General features: G+C 28.7%; 1 protein-coding gene across 1 annotated transcript; it reads left to right on the top strand.

The window, feature by feature from the left end:
• Positions 1-2,272: 2,272 nt before the first annotated feature.
• Polr2G (DNA-directed RNA polymerase II subunit Rpb7) lies at positions 2,273-22,270 on the top strand. Its single transcript, XM_075370457.1, has 8 exons — positions 2,273-2,467; positions 7,208-7,317; positions 8,802-8,961; positions 11,922-11,972; positions 14,063-14,128; positions 16,532-16,603; positions 19,844-19,877; positions 22,150-22,270. The coding sequence occupies exons 1-8, from the start codon at positions 2,456-2,458 to the stop codon at positions 22,161-22,163; spliced, it is 519 nt and encodes a 172-aa protein (XP_075226572.1). The 5' UTR covers positions 2,273-2,455; the 3' UTR covers positions 22,164-22,270.
• Positions 22,271-22,515: the final 245 nt, after the last annotated feature.

Genomic DNA, 22,515 nt, shown 5'->3' with positions numbered 1-22,515 from the left:
GAATTTACCCTCAGGATAAACATTTTTGGAAAATACTTTCCTAAAGATTTGGAATCGATTGATTCCAGAACATAAATTCATTAAATTGACTTAAAAAAGAATGAAAGGTAAAACTTTTGAGCTGCAACAGAGTGAAGTTAATAAATTATTAATAAATCAATATATTTAAATTTAAAAAAAGGGCTCTTTGATTGCCAAATCTGTCCAAAACCACGCTGGAAGGGCGAAAGAGAAGGTAATTAGTAAAAACTAATTATGTATTTGTTACTGTGTAAATAGAAATTTAAATTAAGTACCGTTGTTTTAAAGCAAACATTTTATTATGTTATTTAATAATACTAAAAAATATTATCTATAATGGCGTTCTAATATTCAGTTAAACCAAATACGGTTTTCTTGAATGTGATAAAATGTAGAATTAGATTATTATCCTGCCTTCAACAATTCTATTTGTTTCCTCTTTTTTTTCGGTTCTTTTATTTTACAAAAAACTTTAACCACGGCCTTGAAAAGGCCCAAAAAAAATTTCTGGAGGAGGACTCCCACTAATTTTAGTTACGAGCCACCACTGTACAGCATACTATACTTCTTGTCTCAAGCACTACACTTTCTCATGCTAAGCTCAGTACTGCAGGTCTTAAAGAATACTTTCTGTGTAAAATACTCAGGTCTGAGGAGAATAAGTACAGTTACAAAAAATAGGGTTAGCTGTCAGTGCTCCACTTGAAAAGGGTATTCCACTAGCTTATCAAATATCTTAAAAATAACAACGAAAGACTGGTAGGTCTGTAACCTGCAGGATAATAATTATTTGATTTCCAGAAGAATAAATTTATAATTTAATATTAAATATTTTTCTTCATTTCAATGAATCTGATCATGGTTTTTTGTTCATACATAAATATTTCATATAAGGAAACCTGTGTAAAAATAAGATCATAAAACATTGGTGTACTCTATACCCCATTGTACTTGAATTTTTTTTATTAATATTGTATTTAATTAAAATATTCTAATTTAATATTTTTGTTACATGAAAAAATCTAGATTATATGTTTATATACCTTTAATAAGAAAATCTTAAAGATTGCTTAAATCTTGAAAATAATCAGTAAAAAAAATTGAAATAGATCCTAGTAAATAAGTTAAAATTTGTTAAAAGGTAACAAAATTACAGAAATTGATTAAATTTAGAGCTTTTTTTTAATGATAATGAAAAATGACTAGGAAAGAATAAAGTTGCTGGCTAACTTGATCTTTTTCAGACCTATTCCCACCTAATTCTTATTGGGTATTAAAAATACATTTATTTTTGGTGGATTAGTTAAAAAATTAAGTTTTTTTTTGAGGGGAGAATTCCGAAAAGGATATGTAAACTTTTTCGTAAAATCACTAAATAGTGTCTTATAATTAAATATAATTACTAAACATTCATTAGTGTCCCTGTTATCTATAAAAGGAAATACTCCAACTGTACAATGGATGAAGGCAGCGTTAAAGTGAAAAGTAATAAATACTTAAAATCATTTTAATCAACAATATCTGTCATATCAATGACTGCAACTATCTCATTTTGCAAACTGCAGATCCACAAACATTAACAATTATGTTTATATTTTAAACACACACAAAGAAAAGGATCACTTTTCTTAACACACTGAACATCATAAAATATTCAAACAAATAAAAACGATACATTAAATGAACTGACAAAATTTTAATCGAACACTTTCAAGGATATTTACTTGTTTCCCTAATTCAAAAAATACCCGCCATAATAACATCAGCTGACCGCATGGAACAATAGCTCCAATCACTAAAGATAGCAAAAAAGGGAGAATTTAAGACGTTATAAGCTAATACTATTTGATAAATTTAGCTCGCTTTGTTGATAGTTTACATTACTTTTTCTGTAGACCATTACTGATAAAAATATGTTATATTTTTTTAAAAAAAAGGAATATACTGTCCATAATATAATATTTCCCTGACTTCGAGAATTTTACCAAAATTATTTATAGTCTTAAATAAAAAGAGCTTGAATCAGTTTCATCAGCCTTATTTAAAGGTAGTTTTCCGCTACAATTCTTTCGATAACTGCTGTTTTTATTATTTTCTGATAAATTTAATGATTATTTTAGATAAGAAAAGTTTTTAAAAATTGCTATAATTATTCTTTTACCAATTTCAAGCAGAATTTTGTTTCTCTTAAATTAATAGACGATTTACGAATAATCATAAATAAATGTGATTTGTTCATGAGGTAATTCGGTATGTCCGTTCGCAGGGAGTCCCAACAGCCAAATTCAAAACGGAGTTTGAAGTTTAATGTGTGATTGTGTGTTGTTGGTTATGTTTGATGGTGCCAAAATAATAACTTAAGTTATTTGCCTAGTCTAGTATTGGGATGTTTATGTTTTTAATTTAATTGGTTACTCGCAGATTACTCTATATCATGTTTTACCACGTAAGTTTTCTTTTTAATAATGTTCATGCATATCTCAGAATGGAATCTGTTCACTATTATGTTGAACGTCTGTTTTATATTTATATATGCGAATTAATCGCTGATGGCAAAATTGTTTCTAGCGTGATGTCCTGAATATTCTGTCGTGTTAAATGGTTTACACTCACCGTCTTGTTGTATCTATTTCGATTAATTTATTAAGTCGAAGTGCTGTTTAATGTAAAAAAAAAATGTAGTTAATCTGCAGACTATAATGCTTTTAATAGAGCATGTTTCCCGTTACAAAACACACAATATGTATAGGTTAGAGTATCCCGTTACTGTGCGAAATTTTTAATATAAAATGTTTTTAAAAACCGTTATATTATGTGAAATATATACTGAATTGGGTAATTTTTATTTTTGTACCATAAATTTATTTGTTGAATATTTACAGTACAATTTTTTTTTTTAATAACCGCAGTATTGCCTGTTTGTAATATTTTTTTACTTTTTATTTGTAAATTGCATCATAAGCCCCATCTTTGATAATTTTTCTCCTTTAGCACTATCTTGATTGAGACATCTACTAAAACATGAAATACTATTTCAGTAAGTTAAAGAGCTGTAAACATCCTTTCAGGCATATGTTTTGTTCACCTTCTTCATTGGGACTTTTCTCTTACAGATATTAATTTATTAATTCTTCAACATGCAAACCTGGACGCGATTGTCACAACGATAATCTTCATTACCTTTCTGGAGAAGAGTAAAATGATAATGGCTATATGCATCATTGCTAGACCATCTAAATGAATAAATAAAGAAGAAAAAAGTAATTTTATATAATTAGGGATCTCCTTCAACTTTGAGAAATTTTATATATACTGCATTTAGGACCTAAGTTTTTCATTAGAATTATTTGTTTGAAACACCTTTCACCTGAATTATGTCCCTCATAAGATACACAATATCATCACCAAAAGTTTTGTAATTCAGCACTGTACAAGTGCAATATAATTTAATTCAATTAAATCTATTTTCACTATTCTACACAAAAATTACAAATATTTAAGTATATAATAGTTAAGTACTGATGTTATAATATACATAATAATTGTAAAATAAGCGAAATTAAATTTTTTATACAATAAATGGAAAGGTGATTAGGTATCTCATTAAAAGTTTAAATCTTCGTATTGAGATACATCACAACAAATAAAGGAATAAACACTGTGGCAATGCTTAGGCGTAATGATTTGAACTAAATTAAACAGATTATATTACAACATATCAATTTAATACAATCTGTAACCATCATTATAAACCATTAAGATTTTGGGTGCACAACACATGTAAAACACCAGAATGCTTCATTATTGGCTTAAATTTGAGTGACACAGTTTTGTTACCTTAATCTACTAAAATGAACATTTAAATTACATTAAATGCCCACTCACAATATAAAAGGTTCTTGGTACTACTTTATATACATATAAAAGTGTAAAAGGAAGAATGTTAAATTGTAAAATGAAAGGGAATACATGTTTAGATCTTTTAACACCAACTATTACCTGCACTACCTTCTTTTTGAGCAATTATAATTGATTTGACATTGGAGTAATAAGTTGCTCCCCAGCTACAAATATGCATACTGAAGTTTTGAGTGAACAATTGAAAAGTATAAAGTTCATTACCTCTCTCTTTCTTCCTGTTTAGCCTCTGGTAACTACCATTAAGATAATTCTTCAGAGGATAAATGAGGATGATATGTATGAGTGTAAATGAAGTGTAGTCTTGTACATTCTCAGTTCGACCATTCCTGAGATGTGTGGTTAATTGAAACCCAACCACCAAAGAACACCGGTATCCACGATCTAGTTTTCAAATCCGTGTAAAAATATGGCTTTACTAGGACTTGAACGCTGGAACTCTCGACTTCCAAATCAGCTGATTTGGGAAGACGCGAAAGTTCTTTACCTAAGGTGAATTGATACTTTTCATCTAATAAAAATTTCTTAAAACTGTAATCATGTAATTTTTCAGATTATATGTAATTTCCAAGAACAATTTTTATCAATTAATATACTATGAAGTATTATCAGTGCGCTCAGTAACCATACATTTATTACATGTAGAATTTACTAATAGAAGACAACTGACACACTTATAATATAATCCCTCAACATAAAAAGATCTGCCTCTCGAAGAAAGATGAATGTATTTAATTTTCAAGCTTTAATTTAAATTTAATAAAAGTAAACCATATTTTTAATGATTCAAAATCATTTTGCATATCTTGTTTTAATTGTTCAGAAGTTTTAGAGTTATAGCACAGAGCCATATCATCAGCAAAACAGTTTAAAAACCTAGAAAGTACTGAAACATAAATTAACAAATACTAGAAAAAGAATAGGTCCAGGGACAGACCTTGAACTCAAGTTACTGATGTAAAAACAGTATAATGATCTTTGATTTTTACATATTGAACTCTTTCTGTTAAGTAACTTCTAAACCATTCTAAAGTTATTCCCCTAAAACCTGCTTCTGACAAATAAGATAGCAAAATATTATGGTCTACGGCATCAAATGTTTTAGTGATGTCTATGAATATACCACCTACAGAATGTTTTTCATTTAGAACTTTATATATGCCGGATATAAATTTTAATAATGCATCATCTGTTGATTTGCTTTCAGTGAAGTCAAATTGATTTAGTGAAAAAACTTTTTTTTCACTAACAAAAAACATTTTTTTTTCATTATTTTCTCAACTATCTTTGAATAAACTGAAAGCAATGATATCAGAGAGAGAGTAAGTTACAGAGAAATTGACCTTAATCACATCTCCTGTATTCATCCAAACTGACTCTGAAATAGCTGAGTACAGTTTAGGCACAAAAACTAATATTCTATATTAGTTTTTATTTAGTTTCATTGGTTTTACCAAACTGAAAGTAACCATTTATATTAAATCTGTATAGTTCACATTATTTTATCCACATTTCAGATAGTATAAAATCGGCCAGTTTATTTAATGAATTAATGATAATTAAAAAGGAAACAAATGTTTTCTCATAAATTATTTATATTCTGTTGCATTATCACAAACACAAAAATCATTAAGTGAAAATGAACTATTTAATTTACTGCCATTCAGATTGTAGAAAAGAAGTATCTGCTAATAAAAATAAATTATATTATGGCCTATTTATTATCAGTTTCCATGTTAGATTGATTAGTTTATCTAGCTTATAAGCAAGATTAATCATCACTAGTATCTTGCATACTCTTTCATCTTGATGTGTACGACAGACAGTGCCAGATTTGATTTTAAGTAGAAATATAATCCAAATCCTACTTAGTCACGTTGAATCAAATGTGGTGGCAACACTGTTTACTTCACTGAATAAAACTTTGTTACACGTCGAAACTGATTTATTACATATTTTTGTAAGTTGACAGAAACAAATTGCACCAAAAAACAGTGTGGCAAATAAACTTGGATTATTAACACAATGATTCCCACAAGATAGTGCACAAATATATATAGTTTAGCACAAGATTAGACCGGTTACTGATAATGGAGCACCAGGCATTTGCGTCTGCTCACAACAACGTCTTACTTATAACTCATTTACTTATTTATTTTCCGAGTAAATAGTTGGTTATTGTGTATAATTATGGATTCAATCGAACAAAATACCAATTTCATGTTTAAGGTTAATTAGATGATCGTTAGGTTATGTCGATATTGCATGAAGTTCAGTTCACTGGATCATAACCTTAACCTTAGGTTATGTTACCTAACATAATCTTAGCCTTGACCTAAACCTAACTGAACACATTTAAAACTTGGTTTTAAATGTGGCATAAATAATGTATATTACATTTAATATAACATGATTAACTTGCACCTAACCTGCTTATTCTTAAGTGAATCTAATCTCATTGAGATTAGATTCCTAGCCTAATTGATAAACTTTGCCAAATTGTTTTGTCCAAAAATAATATGTATTACACTTGTACAGTACTGATACAAAATTTTTGGTGATGTCACCTGTAACTTATTAGGATGTTAGTTGAGTTAAAGCCATTTCCGGTGAATAATTTCAATTGTAATAAATAACTTAAGTCCCAAACAAGGTACATTCCAAATTTCATCAAATCTGAGGTGAATCGCCAATTTTTTATAATTACCAAGAAAAAGACATGTTTGATGAAAAAGAAGGTTTTTTTTTTCACTAAGACGATTCATCACCTCACTCTTCTCTGATTGTGATTGGAAAATTGTTTGATTATGTTGCAAAGTCTTACTGCATCTTCTCTACTTGCTAGATTTAACACTTTTCGACTATTATCTGTTTACAAATACGAAAATGTGGCTTGCTGGAAAGAGATTTACACAAAATTATGAGGTTATTACCAACATATTTCCCTACTTTGAAGACTTGGATAAATCATACTATAAGGACAGGTTCAAAAAAGTTGAGTATCGTTGGACTAAGAGTATAAACTGGAGAGGAGAAAAAATAATTTTATTTTTTTTTATTTTGCCAGGCTTATTAAACACCTCTTGCATGATGCTTGGCGGATTCTTTCTATGTGAAAACTAATTCCAAATAGATCAGTTTCAGAACCGTGACTGATCTTAATTCAGTTACAGCACAATACAAATGAATACCTTTTTATGATTAGTATACAATTTATACTACAATTAATTATATTGTATTATATTACGGTAAATACAATTTGTTTCAGATATCATTAGAACATGAGATTTTACTTCACCCTCGATATTTTGGAAGACATTTACATGAAACTGTTAAACAAAAATTGTACACTGAAGTGGAAGGAACTTGTACAGGAAAGTATGTAAATTAATTATTTGTGATGCAATAAAGCAAAATTATTTGAAATAATCGTAATAGAAATTATTTTGTAAACCGCTAGAAAGCTGTTTAATTTTTATTCCACATTTTGTTTAGTGATGAAAAGACAGATAAACAGGTTGTTGAAATTTCATCTTCTGATAAGAATACGCATATAAAATGTAGTTCCTCTGTTCAAGATACAAAACACGGAATTCACATGGAAGTGTCCTCTGGCCTTTGGTTTTCTTATGGTTTATTAATGATCTCCCTCAATATTTTTAATCGGTCGCTTACTCTTTTCACAGATGATACATCTGTAATATTGCTAATCGTGTAGATAGAATTCCAATTACGATAACAATAGTACTTATTTTTCTTTTGCCCATAAAGTGAGATTTCCAGGCAATTTATTAGATGACAAATTCAATTGGAATGGTCAAATTGAATATGTTAGTAACAAAATCAAACCGTATGTAGCGCCTTAATAAAACAAGCTTGTCATCATTAAATATATATCTTTAGTATGCTTATGTATTCCCATATAATATCATTTCTTGCAGCTTCCTCAGAAAGAGAGAACAATTTCAAGATGCAGAAATAGATTTGTCACAATTTTTTGGCCATAAATATGAATCATATAGAACAATATTTAGAAAATTAAAAACTTTAGATTATCTTTGTGTTTATATTTATGAATGTTCAATATTTTTTAAAAAGAAAAATCACTTATTATTGAAATATAACAATATTTACCTCTACCAAACCAGCCAACAGAACTGATTTTTTGTTAACTCAGCATAGTACTATAGCTTACGAGAAGTGCCGTATTATGCTTCCGTTGTCATTTTTAATAAATTTCTAAAACACTTCAAAAAATTTTGTATAAAACAGTTAAATTTGAAAATAATGCTGATTAATTATTCCTGAATTTTCTGCATCGTTTCAACCTTTCCAGATATTTGTAAAAATAATTTTTATTGACATCTGAATTGTGAATTATGTTGTAATTATTTGTTCTTATACTTACTTTCTATGTATTTACCTTATTTTAACATTATGTTTTTATATTTTAAATAATCAGCATGGAAATAATCCTACCTATTTTTTTTTTTTTTTATTATTTCAGAATTAATTGTTTATTCTGTGATGCTAGGTTTTATCAACTCTGATCAAGGTTTTATCACAGTTTCCCTTGATCCATTCAGGCAAATAGGTTGGAGCAGATTCTTTTATTATACCTGAAGTATTACATCTATCTATTTCTAATTTGATCTAAATAATGTATTATTACATACCAATCAGAATAAAAGATTTATTTTATCAGTGAATTTGTATAAATGACAAATTTTGGTTTAATAAAACTTGCAAATGAATGAATTTTAATCAGACAATTGATCGCTTAACTATATATTCTATTTCTTCATTTGAAATCTTTACTATTTTACGCTGCCCCATGATAAAAAATTAATTTTTGTTTTCAGATATGGATTTGTAGTGGCTGTTACAACTATTGATAATATTGGAGCTGGAATTATTCAACCAGGACAAGGTTTTGTGGTATATCCTGTTAAATTTAAAGCTGTTGTATTTCGTCCATTCAAAGGAGAAGTATTAGATGCAGTTGTAACTCAAGTTAACAAGGTATTATAGATAGTAGGATATTTTTTTAACTGTTATTAATAGTTTATATACTAAATAACATGTGCTAGCATAAATTCATCTTACGTTAAATATATATTTCATTTAAAAAAAAACAATGACTAATTCTCAGAAAACATTTTAAGATGTACTTTATTTTAATTTACCTGTTTTTTCTCCCAAAATTTAATTTTTTTTTTTTCAATTTGTTGCTCTGCGTGCTTTATTATAAACATGTAATTCAATTTAATTTTTTGTACATTTTATTATCACTATAAAATTAAAAATCTTATATCATATTTACCTAATTGATGTTGATATAAAATAAAAGAGTAACCTGGGGTTGTTGACTCTTATTCAAAATCATCATAGAGTTATAGTAATAAAGAAGATATTGGTGTAATGATGATTGTTGTATAATAATTGAATGACACATTTTGTTTTCTAAAATGTGTTAGTTTTCTGTTGGTTTTATTTACATCAGTTCTCACAGAATTTAATTCTTCACAAATTTTATTAAACATTTTTATTTATTTGTTAGTAATTTAATAAAGTTAATTTAAGCAAATATAAAAACAGGTTTTCTTCTGTTATAGTTTTTTGGGCTTTGCAAAAATCCTCTTACAAATTACTAGAAATACACTGCTGGGAACTATTTCATTTTTTTTTTACACCAAGAAAAATGTAAAACCATCATCAGATTTACCCCTTAATTTGAATCTCAAGAATTTCAGTACGGCTTAATTTTAGCTCTTGGATAAAAAATCAGTGTGAAACATTTCAGTATCCTAAATTTGAAAACAAAGTGTTGATGTATAAGGAACTTTTTTTTACTAATCTGCTCAAATTATTGGCATGGAAGTTTGAATTATCTGTATGTTTTATTTTATAAATTAAATTGTATAATTTTTTTTTTATATAAAGAATGTCCAAAAAAAGACCAAACTTATGTAATAAAAACTTTGTTAATATATATTTACAATTTTATATAGACTTACCCCCTTCAAAGTCATATGCTGCCAATAAACTGCTTCTTCCATTTTTAGAATGTTACCTATAATATGTTTTAGGTGACGGTATGCAGTTGTTCTATACTATTAACATAGATTTGTTTTCTTAATTATAAAACATCCTCAGAAGTTTACCTTCTATTTGTGAAACAAAAAAACTCTGCTGAGGCCAAATCTGGAGATGCCTGAGCAGTGGGAAAACATAACCCAGGCCTCATTCTGGTTGCAGCACCCTTCCAAAAACACAAAACTTCTGTGTAGAATCCTTTTTAATGTTTAACATTGAACAAGTAGCTTATGAAACAAATTCATTATGGACCAAACTTCTTTTCCAAGCAAAAACTATTTGTTTGAGTTTTCTAGTGATCGTAGATCTAGTGGATCTAAACATAATTTACAATCAAATAGTAATATTAACACTTTTTTTTATAAATGCAACAAATACAGCTGCTATTAGTGATAAGCGGCAGAAACATTAGAAATAATTTTTATAACTGCAACAATAATACTCAAAATAAAACTGTTATTGGTGATTCAAATAATCCATACTACAAAAAGAATTTTATACTTCTGAGTTGAAGTGCACGTTCATCATGTGTTATTAAACTAAACAAAAGATCTTTAAATAGAGGTTATGATGTTAGTGTTGGTGCCAATTGCAACAGTAGTAGCAGTGTAGCTGGTAGTTATGATTGCAATGAACATCTTGGCAATGACCAAACTTTGGCTTCAACCAGTTGCAAAAGTTAAACGTTTGTTTTAAATAAATAAATTTTTCAATAATTGGTTTTCATTAAAACTGAAAAAAAACCATGGCTTTTACTTAGTCCCAGTCAGGATGAGCTTAATTTTACTTCGTCTTTCTAGCCAAAAAAAATCCACAAATAATACCATCTTCATGTTTCATCAACTCATGTGGGTTTTTTGGATTTGGAGTGATCCTTTCCTTACGCTTGTGTCTTGGTTTCCATATTGTACCAAAACCAAGGTCTCATCAATTTTAATGAAAACATTTTGAATAAAAAAATGTTTTCATTAAAATTGGCATAGTACTTAACTGATGTTAACAAGATTCATTTTCTTATCATCAGTTAAAAAATGCAGGACAAATTTTGTGAAGATGCGATGTATGTTAAGTTTCCTGTTAAAATTGAATGCATCAACGTTACCATTGTTCATTGAATGTGAAAGATCATTTAGGTTCTTCATCTGTCAGTGTTTTGCCCCATTTAAATCAATTGAACCTCTGTAGTGTTCTTGTAATCCTAGAATTGATTTGCAGCAGTGTACCTTCTCCAGGAAGTTCTATCATGTGCTAATCTCTTTGTTTCTACGTACATTTTACACTCATGATCCCATGTGGTTTGTTCGATGTACCCTAGTCTTGGTTTTTCCTCTTGCATTATTTCCTTCAATTGTGCCCTCTATTATGGTGTGCAACATTACAATCTGCTTATATATTTCCCCAAATGCTTGGTAAAGTATTTTAATATATATACATGGATGTTTTCATCAAGTTTGAGGAAAAATGTAATACATTGTCCTTCCAACATTATTCATTTTCACATTGTTAAAAATCTAATAAGAGGTTTGTATATATGTTATCTCAGATGTTGTAGCTGAAAAATTAATAGTGGTAGTCGATGCATAAAATGGTATTGTGTTTCTGAAAGTTGCCACTAGCCAGCACCAGTTGATGGAACACGCTGCATGCTCTGGTTAGCATTGTATTACAAAAGTTCAGTTTTTTAACTAAATAAATATAAAGTTCAGTTAATAGATCATCTGCTAACTCCCACGATGTAAACTATCAGATATCTTTGACAAAGTTTGTTTCAAACCTGCCATTTTGAGTTGTTTATTTTTTTTGTCTTTGGTATATTATTGATTTTAAAGATATTTTATTTTTCTGCACTTTAGTTTGTACTTTTGACTTAATATTTCTTATTTTAGGTTGGAATGTTTGCAGAAATTGGCCCACTGGCTTGCTTCATATCAAATCATGTAAGTTTTTTTTTGGAAAATTCTGTTACCTTATTTTAATAATTTACTATTTAAATTTTGCTATTTTTTTATTTCCTATGGACATTTGAACTTTTTTGATCTGATGCAGATATATGTATTTTATTTTTATTGGCACGCCTCTGGATTTGCAACTCAAGAATGGAATTGTGCAGCTGCAAGAGTTGAAAACAAGGAAAAGCAGACTGTAATAAAGAAAGGAATTAAAGGATATAACTTTTAACAATTGTTCTTTGTTTGTACATGAAAGGAATAAGTTAACTAAAAAAAAATTTTAGGCAGGAGCAATTTGCCAGGCATGAAAAATAACAATCTACACTGAATCCTCACTACTTCATTAATTCAAAAGAAAGCAATTTTTGACTTACTGAAATCTCAACTTTTTAAGGATTGTAGTGCTGTACAGTGATAAGTACTGTTTCATAAGCCTGATGTATAATGAGAAAAGATTAAACTTTTTTTTTATGGATTCTTTACATAACCTCAAATTTTATGTCATAGGGATACAAAATGGAAATTTTGTAGCATATGAAAATTACCACACCTAACCAGTTCAAACCTGGGACCTCCATGTGAAAAACCAAAATGCTACCAATCCACCATGGAAATTGGTGAACTGGCAATCTGTTATTAGTGCTTCAGAGAAGGAAAGATCCCTCTACCCTTATACATACAACTAATAAAATAAGAAAAACAAGCAGAAGAATAGACTATCTCAGAAATTATGAAACATTTCCTTGCTAGTTTATTGATAATTACCTATACTTTGATATTTAGATTGAAATAAATTAATTTAAGTAAATTAATTATTGAAATAATGTTAGTTACATCTCCAAAAATTTCAGTTTTCTATTTAAATATATGTTACTTCATGAAGAGAACAAGAAATAAAAAATTGAATAGTCAAGTGTTTGAATTAACAAGAGTGGCTATTTAATATAATTTTGTTTTCATATAATTTAAATATATAATCATATATATATGTGTGTATAATATTTAATTATATGAAACAGAAACTCTCATGTAAAAGAACTAAAGATGCTAGATAAATAAAATTTATCGACTTATAAAAGTTACTTTTATATGAGGAGAAATTGATGACCAGTTGTTTTATGAAAATAGAAGGAATTCACCCTCAGATCAGAAAATCCCTTTCAGCACACCGAAGATGGAAAGGTAGATTTCACTAATGCTGAGTAGAGGATAAAAAAGATTTCCACCTTAACGTTAAGAAAAACTTCAAATTTACTCAACACGGCAATGGTTGCATGTGAAAAATTGTTTCAGACAAAAGTTTTAGGTAATGTTTAGAGGACTGATGACGAAGCTGAATCATGATACCCATTACAATAGGTAGCTTTCTTATGAAATCTACCTAATTTCACCCACAACCAGACGTACAGAGAGATCATAAATTGTTCAGTGCATTTTAGGTGTAACAAAGTAAAGTACTTACATGCCTGTTTTATTGTTGAATAAGGCGTTTTAAAAAGTTTTGTTTACGTTTAGGCGCTTGTGTAGACTTTCACAATTGTTGATTGCGGTATTCCCAGCTCTAAACGCACTCGAGTCGATTAACCTGGGCTTCTCTGAAAAGTTTCTCTTACTCAACCTACAACTTCCTTAGAGAGGAGAAGTCTGCTAGCACCTTTTTTGTGAACTATACTTACTGTATCCTTAAACTGCTGATAACAATAAAAACGTACTATGAATGGTACTAACATAATACCCACACATTGTTTTCTCCTCCACGGTAGCCATCGCTCACCTTATGATCTCCCTGTCATTACCTCATGTTGTGATGTTCATTCAAGTTCATTAGTAACTAGTACCTACACTAACGTTTGAAAAAAATCAACTCGTGATACATTGCTTTGTTCATTTTTTATTAACCTTTAAAATGTGGTGAATAATTTGTTTGCTCTGTATATCGGTAAATACCTGTGGTTGGTAAGATTTTAAAATATTTCACAAGTAATTTGAAATTCTGAATCTTAACCATCGACTAAAATCTTACAATTTCTTTGAGTAAATAGAAAGTAGTTTATTTATATTGTTTTCTTTTTTTTCAGTCAATTCCAGCTGATATGCAGTTTTGTCCAAATTTTAACCCACCTTGTTATAAGTCAAAAGATGAGGTAAGAATTTTGCTTATTTCATTTTGTTGTGCATTATATTTTAAGAATTTTAGCTTTTATATGTCGTAAAAACAGTAATGTGTTATTATTTACTAAGATGAAAAATTGTGTTACTTAATTCATTAACACCTATTTATTTTTTTATCAAATCCAGATATATTAGCCAATAAAAAGATTTTTAAAGTGATACAAAAGTTCAGCAGCCTGTTGTGTAAGTTAGCTAGCTGTGAGTATAAATTAAATTTTTGTGCTGTTAATTTCTTGTGTTCTGGTACCAACCATCATTTATTATCTAGTTCTGATTAGTAACACATTCCAAACTGGAGAAACTTAGGCTAAATTTACTTGCAGACTGTCACTTCACTTCAAAGGAATGCAGTAATAACTTTTTTCTATTCATTTTTCATCACGACCAGTTTTTCTTCAACTGGAATACTTTGTTGTTTATTGACTGAAAAATAATAAAGTTTATTGTGATTGTACTGCCTTACAATTATCCCAATTATCATTTTAGCAACTTTAATTGAACCTTAAGGTTATGCACAAAAATGCATTAAAATATATTTTGTAAGATTTCATCCAGGTCACCGAAGAAGCATTGAAAAGCTGATCAGTCTCTCACCTGCACAACTTGTTGGATGAACGGTTAACTTATATTAACTGTTAAAGCTTTTTTTTTAGCAAATTCTAGAGACTCCTTATCACATATGGAGTCCTATAACTCTTAAAATCCACTTTGATCTTAGCTTGAAGATTTTATATGAGACCTGATCAATTATAGTTCAACATTATCAACTCTGCTGTTTGTTTATTATCCAGGGATATGTCAGGCTACAGGTACATGTACTACATAAAATGTATTTACAGAACCAAATACAATAAGGCTGCACAAGATCCTAAAAAACTTTCATAATATCTAAAGAATAGATCAATAAAAATTAATAATAAAAAATGAAAATATAGTATTTATACTAATACTAAAAAATCTGATCTGGACACTACATGACTTCCTTGTACACCTATTTATGACAAATTACATACACACACATATATATATACACACATATATGTTTAATTACATATACACAATTTTGCTGCACTTCACTTAAACTTATTTCATTTGAAGTGAGAAATGATCCTTCAATTCTTCAATAAAGTGGACAGTTACATAATTGCATTGTGGCGCACACCACATTATATCTTTCTTTTTTGTGATGTCATATCAGCATTTTATGTGGTGTAAGTAAGAATGTGTCAGATCCGTAACCATTGACATATCAGTTCGAATTCAACTTCATATACATATTTTTTTTTTTAATATAAATAGATTAATTAAGAGGTTAGTAAATCAATATATTTAATTTTTTTTTAAAATGGAGATGAAGTCTGATTCAAACTGATATACCTTCTGTAAGATCCAAATATTTCATTAATTAAAATTTTATTTGGCTATAACTCGGAACCAATGAAAATAATACCACTTATGATATATTGTTGAAAAGCTCTCAATGAGGGTAATTGTTTTTGAGTTATGCGAGATACATATGTACAGACATGCTGAACCTAGTCAAAATGGATTGAGGGATGGTCAAAATATTTCATGATTTTTGTTTTTTTACTTCGTTCAAGGAAGTAAAAAGAGAGAGAGAGAGAGAGAGAGTAATTCATTTGTAGATTCAAATGAAATTATCGCTTAAAAATATATCTAAAGATGATAATTTATTCACTCTTACAACTTGATTATTCCATAACACCTGGAAAATACTGGGAAGCAACAATCAAGAGATTGAAACATTTGTAAAACAATATCTTTAACAATTATTTAAATTCATTTTCATTTTTTTTACTATATTTGTGAGTTTGTTGTTTTAATTTAGGTCTGTTAAAATAACTGAAATATGTTTATGATTCTTGTCTTATTTCTTATGTTATGATATAGATATATTTATTGATTTTTAAGACCAGAGATTTTATATATAAATGTATATATAAATGCCTGAGTAAAATACAAAAAAATATTTTAACCTGATTAATTTATTTTTTATTTTCTCCACCGAATAACACATTTTCAGAGGTATTTCCTTCATCAATTTCTTTTGTAACAGACACTTCATTTGTTATAAAAAATAATGTTTAAACTTAAAGAAGCACTGAATTTCTTTTATAAATTCTTCCATATAATGTAATTTTTGTTTATTAATATTTGTAATAAAGAATGGAGCAAGCATGATAATCTAAGCTCCATTACCCTTTCTCTATTGATTTAAATAAAATCAAGAAGAAGATATCTAAATTAAGAAGATATCGTAATTGGTATCTCATGTATGCCCAGAAAAGTATAGGAACTGGTGATTTGTCTTGAGAAAACAAGAAATATTTATTACAGATGTGGTTGTTTTTTAGGATGTTGTTATTCAGACTGATGATGAGATCAGACTTAAAATTGTTGGTACAAGAGTCGACGCATCAGGAATTGTAAGTTACTTTTGTATTGTCTTAAATTTACAAAAATAGAAATTAAATTTCCCTCAATTATAGAATGTATGTTTCCTGCCCAGCTTGATCCTAATCCACCAGCATTTTTTTATTTTTTATTTAGTACTGTGTAAATTAATTGGGAAAGTTAATTAGAAAAAGTCATTTTATATGAGATCGGTTACCTGAAAGCAGTTTTTGTTCAACAACCACTTTATCTTGGTTTAGGACTAGATTTTGTAGGAGTTGTATATGTTTACTATATACATTTAGTTATTATTTGTGTTAATAAAAATTTATATTATATTTAAAAAGTGCAAAGATTGTTTGTTGCTTTTAGTGAGTGTACATCTATGACTATTAGAGACATTACTTCTGCAGTTAGTATTGGAAAATATAGTGTATCCAGAATAATTAGTAAACAATGATTATGGGAAAAAAGGGAAAATCTAAGTTAAAATGTAAACCTGCTTGATGGATAGAATTCCACTGCTGAATTGTAAAATTCATTCACATGAGTCAATTAAGGACTTTCAAAGAAATTTATTGGTTACTGGTCTCAACATTGATTCATACAGAATTGTGTAGGCATTTGAAGCAGGGCAAAAGTCCAGAAAGCCAGTTGAAACCAGTTACTAACACTGCCAGTGGAAGTAGTGACAAATTCCTTCATGGTTAATATAAGTGAAATACATAGTTTCTATGTATATAATTTCATTGAAATTATATATATAGAAATTATGTAAAGAAAAACTACCTTTTCAAGCAAATATTCACTGACAACTGCGGTAGTTTTCAATGTGATATTGCTCCATGACATAATTGAAAACTAGTTGAAAAAGTTTTGCAAAAAGATAATATAAATATCCTTGATTAGGCTAGAAATTCTCTAGCTTTAAACCAAATCGAAAATTTGTGTTATATATTGAAGAGGCACTAAGGGTATAGTTTTCATATCTCAGACAAAATTGATGTTAAAACTACTTTTACAAGCGGTCCACAGTGTTTAATTGTCATACTATGTCTTTAAATGCAATTCAAAAAAGTACAGTTTATAATATAGATCACTGCAGAGAGCAGTGATCTATATTATAAATCTATCAGAGATTATAGATCTATCAGAGAGCAGTTGCTTGGGTAAATATAAATAAATTGCCCTTAAATCTTGGCAAAACAGTCGTTGGAATCTGCTCTCCCATAAGACAAGTATTTCCATCTTCAAGTATAAGTTAGATCCAACCCACCGGGTTGATCCAGTGATGAACTCGTCATTGCAAATAAGCTGATTTTGAAGTCAAGAGTTCTAAGGTTGAAATCCTAGTAAAAGCAATTATTTTTATATGGATTTGAGTACTAGATCGTAAATACCGATGTTCTTTGATGGTTGGGTTTCAGTTAACCACACATCTCAGGAAGGGTCAGCCTATGACTGTAAAAAACTACATTATCATCCTCTGAAGTAATACCTTAAAGTGGTCCCAGATGCTAAAAAGAAAAGAAAGATTAAAGTAGATCCATGATATTTAAACAAGGGAAAAAACCATTAAGGATCTTGGTGTATTATTCAATTCAAAGTTTCTCTTCACAGAATCCATAATCCATAAGGTTTCACAGAAACCATAATTTGATTAATTGATTAGGTCATCCCTCAGGAATTATTAACAGTTACAACATTGTTGTACAAGTTGCTTGTTCAAAATCATCTTGAACATGCCTTTGTTATTTGCAACTGTGAGAAAGCATGCAGTACAGAAATAATTTAAATAGAGTATAAAGATTCACAAGAAGTTTCTCAATGATATAAGAATGAAAATTATGAACTTACATGCAGCGACTTAAAAATGTCAACATTGTAAAAACAGAGAATATTTAATGCTTCAGAAGAATTTAATTGTAGGTATTGACCTGAAAACACCCGGCTTGGTTTTAGGATTTATAAGCTTAAGTGTAACATTATAAGTGACTGCACACTTGTTTCTAGATGTACCAGAGAATCTATTATTGCACGTTTCGGCTTGACCAAGATAAGAGACTAACAAACTAAAATCTCTTATAACTACAATATAATTTATTACTCGAAAAACATAGAAAATAATAATAATGAATATATGACATAAAAAATGAAATTCAAGTAAGGATAAGATTTGTTTAAAGACAGTTAAATTGTAAAAACCAGAATTCATTGCAATTTACAAAAAGTGTTATGACTGCTGATGTTAATATCTAATATCGCTTTAACAACAAGATAACACTAGAAAAGTCTAAAGTTTGAACAATTCAATTTCTATAAATATTACTCTTTACTTGTTACCACATGCTTACTGATATCACCTTCACTGCAACCATGTCGAATTCGGGCTTGCAAAATTACTCTGTCATCGCTTGTTTTCACAACTGCACTAAACATGGCCTCGCAGAACTAATGATTATCTCCGTCGGTCTGTGGCAGTATTTATATCTCCTGGCCTGCAGAACCAGTATCCGCCTCATCCCTTAACTGTTAAAGAATAATAATTTTCATTGTCCACACCCTTGCATTTTCCTATAAACTTTTATTCCAGTCTGGTAACCAATCTGGTTGAACAACAGCTTTTGGAGGTGCCATTGTCTATATTACAAAGAACAGATTGTTAAACGGACCTGTTAGTTTGAGAAAAGATTCCCTTTTAGTTCCTTCTGAATTCTTTTCATTATTTTCTCTCTCTTCTTCATCAGAAGAAATCCGTTCCCTGGTCTGTTATACTGGTCCTGTTACATTATTATTATATTGAATAATATTAATCCCTTTTGTTCATCAGCCGAATTTAAAAGTAGTACCTTTCTGTTGAATAATTAGTAACTATTTTTTGCTTGCCATTTTTCAAAACCGTGCATTATTTGTTTAAATATTAGGTTTACATTTTCTTTTTTTATTTCTGTTGTGTTTTACTTCTTTTTTTTAATTATGATTTTCTGTTCTGACATGGACAATATGTTAAAGGTTTTCTCACTATTCTACCCGCTATTTTAACTAGAAAATTAGATAGCAGCTTTTCAATCTGCTGTGAAAGGATCAGTTGGCTGAAAGGGGAATTGGGAGACCATAAAACAAAATTAAACATGTTTTAAATCTATTTAAAACATATTTTAATTATAATATTCAATTCTTAAATTTCCATTTTCTCTGAGACATTTATTTATTATTAAAGTATTTTTATATACATATTGTTTAATATTATTTATGTTTATATTTCTTTCTAGTTTGCAATTGGAACATTGATGGATGATTATTTAGGTAAGAAATTTTCACTTTATTTTTGTAACTCTGAACATTGCATTTATTTGTAGCATCATTGCAATTTTATAACGCTTCATGTAAATAGTTAAATATCAATATGCTTCTCTCATTGAATGTGGATAGACTGCCTTAGTGAAGATTTAAAAAGATGACTATGTTAATAATAGTTGATTCCAGAAATTAATTTTTGTCTGTAAATAATAGTAGTCAGTAATACATGGAAAGAGTTATGTTAAATGGTTATTGGAATAAAATAACTTAGAATGTGCTTAAAAAAAAAAATTTGCTAAAATAAAAACAACTACTAAATGTATGCTTCAGCTTTGTCACTGTTATTAAACAATGAAACGAGTAAATATAACTAAAATTCAGAAATACAATTTTAAAAAATCATTAAGACATTTTTACAAAGCAATATTGCCATGTATAATTTCCAGCCACTAACTGGATCCGCTTGATGAATGAGCCTTCCCCTTCCTATGTTGCCACAACTTCTGTTCCATGACCTTCCAATCTTATCTCCTCCTGTACTCCCTTCACCGCATCTCTCCTTTTTTTTCCAAATTTTTAAGTTCCATGATACCGCTAAGAAACACATATTGCAAGCTTGCATTCTGTCAGTGTCCCTTCTTTTCCTAATTGGTGTCTCAACCGGTTATGTAAATATTATTACTATTATTCTGGATGATTAATTTGTTGTATAAGCTTTCAAAGCTTGCGACAAGGGAATATAAAATGTAAATTTGTAGCGTATGAAAAATGGCATGCCTAACTGGGATTCAAACCCAGAACCTCTGGATGAAAGGCCAAGACGCTACCACTCCATCACAGAGATCACAATACAGTATGCTTGTATATCTTATTCTTCCTTTTCTAGGGTACATCCTAGCTCCTTATCAGATTATCCCACCGTGTTCAAAATTTAATTTAATTGTGTAGCTTTCTCACTGATTTCTTTTTCTATTTACTCCAACCATGATTCTGCTTATTGGTCTTTACTTCCTGGTCATGATTACCACGTCGTCTGATACTTAACACATTAAAACTTTACCTCATACTACTTTACAGTTTTTCTCCACTCGTACACCTTTCCTTACTTATTGCTTTGTATTTTTACGTAGTATCAGGCCATTTGCTAACTCCATTGTTCTATTAATTTTAAAAAAAGTAACACTTTAATTGAACAGTTTATTCAGATGATCATTCAATGTATGATGTGGCATATGCCTTTAAATTAAATGAATTTCATAAATTGAGAATATTTCATTTCTGCTGAAATTTGCCTTTGTGAATAAATCTAGGAGCGAAAATGTTTTCCCAAATCTATGGTAATTATCCACTTAAAAAACATTTATCCACTAAGACAAAAAGGTGATTGTTTTAATACCAGTTTGTTTAACTTCGTAATGAAAACACATTTTGCAAAAAAATTTTAAGATTAAACAAAATACATGTTGAATAATACATTTCATTAAAAATAAGTTTTTGTTAAACCTGTTTTGAGATTCAGTCACTTTTTGATAAACATCATTAAACTCAGAAAATTATGCGTTATAAAAAAAAAATAAGATCATAATGCTAGACCAAAAGTAAAATTATACAGACTTCAAAAACATTTTAAATTACGGTAAAAAACTGGTTCATAATCCCTCATAATATAGTTCACCGATAATGAATTAGAATCAAAATTATCTGTAAACTCCATGAAATCAAAAATTTTATAGCTTTTCTTAGCGGATGTTGAAACCAGTATTAAATAGAAAAGGGTAAGATAAGAAATATTATCAAATGTGTAGACAGGAGAATCAATTTGCTAAACAACTGGGTAACAAAATCCTAGCTTCTTCATTCCATAAGAATTTACTTAAGAAGTAAATTATTTTTTGTCTGGTTGTGCCAAAAAAAAACTAGAAATCAATGCTATTGTTAGTTTCTGGAATAAATTTGCCAACTTATTTACAAAGATGGCAATTGAAAAACATTTTAGTATCTATGCTACCACCTATTGCATATTCTAATTCAGTAGATTGTAGTAGTTGATCGCCCAATCTAATGAGTTTTGTTTGAATATATATATATGATTGATAGGATTACATACGAAATAAAAATACTTTCCAATTTGATGATTGATAATATAAAAAACTGAGATTACCAATGAGTAATCTCCTTTGAATGCCTAGTTGATTTATTAGTGGATAAACTAAAATTGAAAGCATATATTGACTTCAAGTATTTTTAATAACATATTTGTTTTGTTTATTTGTTTCAGGTTTGGTTCTCTAAATCATCTGGTTAATTTAATTTTTATATTAATGTTAAATGATTATTCACAAAATAATAATTATATTTATTTACTTTAAATAAAAATATCATATTTTCATTTTTATTTATACCTCGCCTTTTAATTCAGTATCATTTTGTTCACAATAAACGCCTTAATTTATCTAATAAAACATTATTTGATAAAAGTAATATTTATGAAACTATTAACGATTAAAAAAATTTTAGTGGCTACCATTGGAATTTTCAGATTTATTTATTTTGTAGATATTTCATTAAAATATCTCAGTCTGTTCTCTTTAAACTTATATTTTTATTGAAAAAATAGAAGAGGGTGAGTAGAAGGAAAATGGAG

This window comes from Lycorma delicatula, chromosome 7, assembly GCF_047948215.1.
Source record: "Lycorma delicatula isolate Av1 chromosome 7, ASM4794821v1, whole genome shotgun sequence".
Taxonomy (NCBI): Eukaryota; Metazoa; Arthropoda; class Insecta; order Hemiptera; family Fulgoridae; genus Lycorma; species Lycorma delicatula.
This window is presented reverse-complemented; position numbering and strand designations above follow the sequence as displayed.

What these genes read in the sequence shown, in the direction of transcription:
- Polr2G (XM_075370457.1), top strand. An exon ending in TTGTAACTCAAGTTAACAAG is followed by an intron (nt 8,962 to 11,921) that starts GTATTATAGATA and finishes TTCTTATTTTAG; the next exon opens with GTTGGAATGTTTGCAGAAAT. An exon ending in GTTATAAGTCAAAAGATGAG is followed by an intron (nt 14,129 to 16,531) that starts GTAAGAATTTTG and finishes GTTGTTTTTTAG; the next exon opens with GATGTTGTTATTCAGACTGA.